Source organism: Echinops telfairi, unplaced genomic scaffold, assembly GCF_000313985.2.
Source record: "Echinops telfairi isolate 266 unplaced genomic scaffold, ASM31398v2 ScPeMD7_7441;HRSCAF=8479, whole genome shotgun sequence".
In the NCBI taxonomy this organism is placed as follows: Eukaryota; Metazoa; Chordata; class Mammalia; order Afrosoricida; family Tenrecidae; genus Echinops; species Echinops telfairi.
The window spans coordinates 612,136-616,809 of NW_022111341.1; the positions used below are offsets into that span (position 1 = coordinate 612,136).

General features: G+C 41.9%; 1 protein-coding gene across 1 annotated transcript in view; it reads left to right on the forward strand.

Moving 5' to 3' along the window:
* The window catches only part of ZKSCAN8 (zinc finger with KRAB and SCAN domains 8), a 14,296-nt gene extending 11,183 nt beyond the window's left edge, over window positions 1–3,113 (forward strand). Inside the window, exon 4 of the mRNA XM_045298699.1 lies at window positions 539–3,113. Coding sequence (XP_045154634.1) covers window positions 539–1,536 — 998 coding nt within the window. The 3' untranslated portion in view covers window positions 1,537–3,113. The remainder of the gene's footprint in view (window positions 1–538) is intronic.
* Window positions 3,114–4,674: the final 1,561 nt, after the last annotated feature.

The window sequence follows — 4,674 nt, forward strand, 5'->3', positions numbered from 1 at the left end:
TTTTTTGTACTCCAGTCTGGTGTTTACCTAACAGCTTGTAACCAGGTATTGATCTCTTTGCCCATTGGAAATCACTATCTCTCTACTGCTGAGTACACATTTTCCTTCTCCCAGTGTCCTTATGTAGATTTTCTTCACTTGGGTCTATTGTGTGTCCTTTCTTTGAATGACTTCTCAGGACACTTGCTCATTTTCTCCCCACTCGTTAGATCTTTAGTGTTTCCATATTCCTTCCCACTTTCCGACTTCTACCTCTCCTTAGGTGACCCCGTTTCTATTTTACGCTTCTTCCAACAACACTTTTCTCATGGCACCTCTTCCCCAGTTTTCTTGTGATACTTCTTCTTGACCTGCTCGTACCTCCCTACATGATGAAGCCGTTTTGGAGACATACAAGGGAGGCTTTCAGAAGTTGGTGGGAAAATCCCATTGTCTCTTAATGTCATTTTTTTCATGAACTTTTTGAAGCCCCCTTCATAAATTTTACCAACTTTCTTTTTTCCTGTCCTCTATTCCTTTCTCCTAGTATAAAGAATAGAAAGTAACAATGATTTGATATTTTATTACGTATTTTTTTCAGGTGGTCAAACCAGGAATGAGAACAGGGAATTAGCTTCAAAGCAGGTAATATCTTCTGGAATCCAACAACATGGAGAAACAGCTGCCAAATGCAACGGGGATGTTAGCAGGGGTCTTGAACATGGAGAAGCCAGAGACCTCCTGGGCAAATTAGAAAGACAGCGGGGAAATCCCACACAAGAAAGACGACATAAATGTGATGAATGTGGGAAAAGCTTTGCTCAGAGCTCAGGCCTTGTTCGACACTGGAGAATCCACACTGGGGAGAAGCCCTACCAGTGTAATGTGTGTGGGAAAGCCTTCAGTTACAGGTCAGCCCTTCTTTCCCATCAGGATATCCACAACAAAGTAAAACGCTATCACTGTAAAGAGTGTGGCAAAGCCTTCAGCCAGAACACAGGCTTGATCCTGCACCAGAGAATCCATACCGGGGAGAAGCCATATCAGTGCAATCAGTGTGGGAAGGCCTTCAGCCAGAGTGCAGGCCTTATCCTGCACCAGAGAATCCACAGTGGCGAGAGACCTTATGAATGTAATGAGTGTGGGAAAGCTTTCAGTCATAGCTCTCACCTCATTGGACATCAGAGAATCCACACTGGGGAGAAACCCTATGAGTGTGATGAGTGTGGGAAAACCTTCAGACGGAGCTCACATCTCATTGGCCATCAGAGAAGCCATACTGGTGAGAAACCCTACAAATGCAATGAATGTGGGAGGGCCTTCAGTCAGAAGTCGGGCCTTATTGAACATCAGAGAATCCACACTGGAGAAAGACCCTATAAATGTAAAGAATGTGGGAAAGCATTCAATGGGAACACTGGCCTCATTCAGCATCTGAGAATTCACACTGGAGAGAAACCCTATCAATGTAATGAGTGTGGGAAGGCCTTTATTCAAAGGTCGAGTCTCATCCGACATCAGAGAATCCACAGTGGAGAAAAAAATATGAATCTATAGGAGTTTAGCAAAACCTTAAGTTCTCAGTTTGAATATTATACAGCACTAAAAACGCCACATGCTGGTGAGCCGTGTTGGTGGTAGAAAGTTTGTCCCATAATTACTTAATCTAGTGTCAGAATTTATACTGGTGGCAAAGTTAGAGTAGCTCTTCAGTAGTTTGGGCCCAGTGCCTTGATTGGATTAACTACATTGAGAGGTGTCTGAAGGAGTGAAGCGCCGGTTGGCCTGGTAAATCCTTTACAAACTTCAAATAGCATTAGCTGCTTGACGTGGCTCAAGACACTTGCCTTTGTCTTTTGGAAGAGGCTACTCTTCCTGGTTTCTGCTTCTTTCCATCCTTTGTGATCTCAGATTTATTCCCCAGGAGGTGCCCTTGGGCCCCTCAAAAGATCCTGCTCTAGAGTTCTAAGCAGCCTTACTGTGAGGCTTATATTTAGCTTTCTAAGATCTTAGTAGTAGGGAAATTTTTGCAGACATTTAGGCTTAAGGGTGCATTTTACTTTAGCCCACTGTTCTTTGTAGTCAGTGGAATTCCATAATCCCATGCAAACTCAGAATGCTATATTTTTAACAGCACTCCAGTATTTTCATATACCACCTTTACTGACTCCACAGAGTCACTGAACATCATATCACCAACCCTAGTCCCAGTCCTAATCCCTGTGTCAGCAAAGGAAATGGATGCCTTAGTGATGGTTATGGGACTGATGCAGAGAATGAGGTGAGTGGAGACTTGGCCCAGTGCCTCTTGAGCTTGGAGACTTACATCTCTCGGTGACTGGGACTTTCCTTTTCATCTCTCCACTGTAAGCTCTGGTACAAATAGATACCTTGCACTAACCTATTTATGGCTTCACATGAGGGAAAGAGGAGACGGCAATGCTTAAAGAAGACATTAAAGTCCATGCAAAGAATGTCCCATTGCAATACTGCTCGCTTAAGTTCCTATCAGCCTGAGCAAGCCACCTGACTGGATTTTCTTTTACTTTTCAGGAAGTATACCCTGGCCACACTTCCATACATGGTCTCAGCACCTCATTTTATCATTCTCTGGTCTGTTTCTTGCTATTACCTTTATAACTTTATTATCCACAAAGATAATTCTGGTGGGCAACCTGCATCGGTAATCTATATCTGTAATTTACCAGCATGAATCTCATCATCACCAGGCACTGTATTTCATCTTTTGAGACTTTCAGTATACCAAAGAATACGATATAAACAAATGGACCTAGTTTTAAGTAACATGCCAGAATTGTGTGTCCAGAATTGGGAAGTTATAGGACTACATATATGGAATACTGCCAGAATTCCATGTTTCATAAACTGCAAGAGAAGCTTTTCTATAATCAAGTCATATCTCAGTTTTGGCCACTTCATTACCCGCTTATTTTCCAGACTTAGAATTAAGTAGCTTTTGGCTCATTTCAAAATCATTTCAAAAAGTGGAAATTGGAATGGACCCCACTAAACATCTAAAGAATCTGACATAGGTTCTGAAGAAAGTTCCAAGAGAAGTAACCCAGTTCACACTGTGACTATAAGGGACATTAAAATGTTTATTGAAAATGTTATTTCATGATTGATGATTTAAAAAATTAGTCGCAAGATTTTACAAATCCAAAAGCCCACTTCCGTTGAGTCCATTCCAACTCATACTGACATTGTGTAGGGTTTCTAAGGCTGGGAATCTCTATGGGTCTGGACAGCCCCATCCTCCTTCAGACCTGGCACGTGGTGGTTAATGCAGCATCAGGACTCCTGATTTTACATCAGACCTCCACAATTTGGATCGTAAGTTCTGGTCCTTTAACATTCCCTTTCACCTCCATCTTGACCATTAAGATGAACTTCAAGATTATCTAGATGTATTTGATTAATCCTTATAATCTTGGCTAGCTTTGCTAAAATAATTTCTTTCAATTGTCTTGTGTTTCCTTAGCCCTTGCTCTTTTTAAAAAATCATTTTATTAGGGGCTCATACAACTCATCACAATCATACATCAATTGTGTAAAGCACATTTGTACATTCATTGCCCTCATCCTCAAAACATTTGCTCTCCACTTAAGCCCCTGGCATCACCTCCTCATTTCCCCCCTTCCTCCCCGCTCTCCACTCCCTCATGAACCCTTGATAATTTATGTTATTTTGTCATACTTCGCACTGTCCAATGTCACCCTTCACCCACTTTTCTGTTCCCCAGGGAGGAGGTTATATGCGGGTCCTTGTAATTGGTTCCTCCTTTCTACCCCACCCTCTCTCCACCCTCCTGGTATCACCACTCTCACCACTGGTCCCGAAGGGATCATCTGCCCTGGATTCCCTGTGTTTCCAGTTCCTATCTGTAACTTGCTTGTTTTTTTTAACTTATTAGTTATTCCTAATTCTCTTGTACTTGAATTTCAAGAAATCCGAAACAAGTAACTCTAGTTGTCTATCATTGTGGTCCTGTTTCAGTTGTGCCTTACCCTCTGTGGGCTAGTCGTACCTTGTGTGCAGATAATATATAGGATGGGTACGTTGTCAGAGAAAATACATGTGTACATATACATGTAAATATACACATGTATACACACTATAGAGTGTTATCTTTGATTGCAAGGAAAATTCTGTTAGCAGAGCAACATTAAAATGGCTTTAGATGTACCCGCTAATTCAACTAATGTCTCTTTTGGGGTCAGAAACATGTAGCCTAATTACTTAATCTCAAAGTTACCAAGCATCCAGCAGAAATTCATGGAGGGGTGGGTGGGGTCAAGAATAGAATAGGACCAGAAGGACTATTGTTATCCTGAGGTGAATGTGAGAGAAGACTTTCCAGGAACTATTAAGGCTTAGTCAGCACATCTATAGAAATGGGCAAGTGGTACTCTACAGCCATATGTGTTAGTCTAGGTAACCTAGAGAAACAAATCCACAGAAACTCATATATGTGTAAGAGAAGAGTTTTATATGTAAGGTAAGTGTACTTTCAGAAACATCCCAACCCAACCCAATCCAGTCCAAGCCCATAAGTCCAACATTAGCCCATATGTCTGACACCAGTCTACAAAGTCCTCAATCTCCCAGAACACGCAATGACACCGACTGCAGGAGGAAAGCCAAATCAGTGACCATGTAAGCATCTCAGTGCT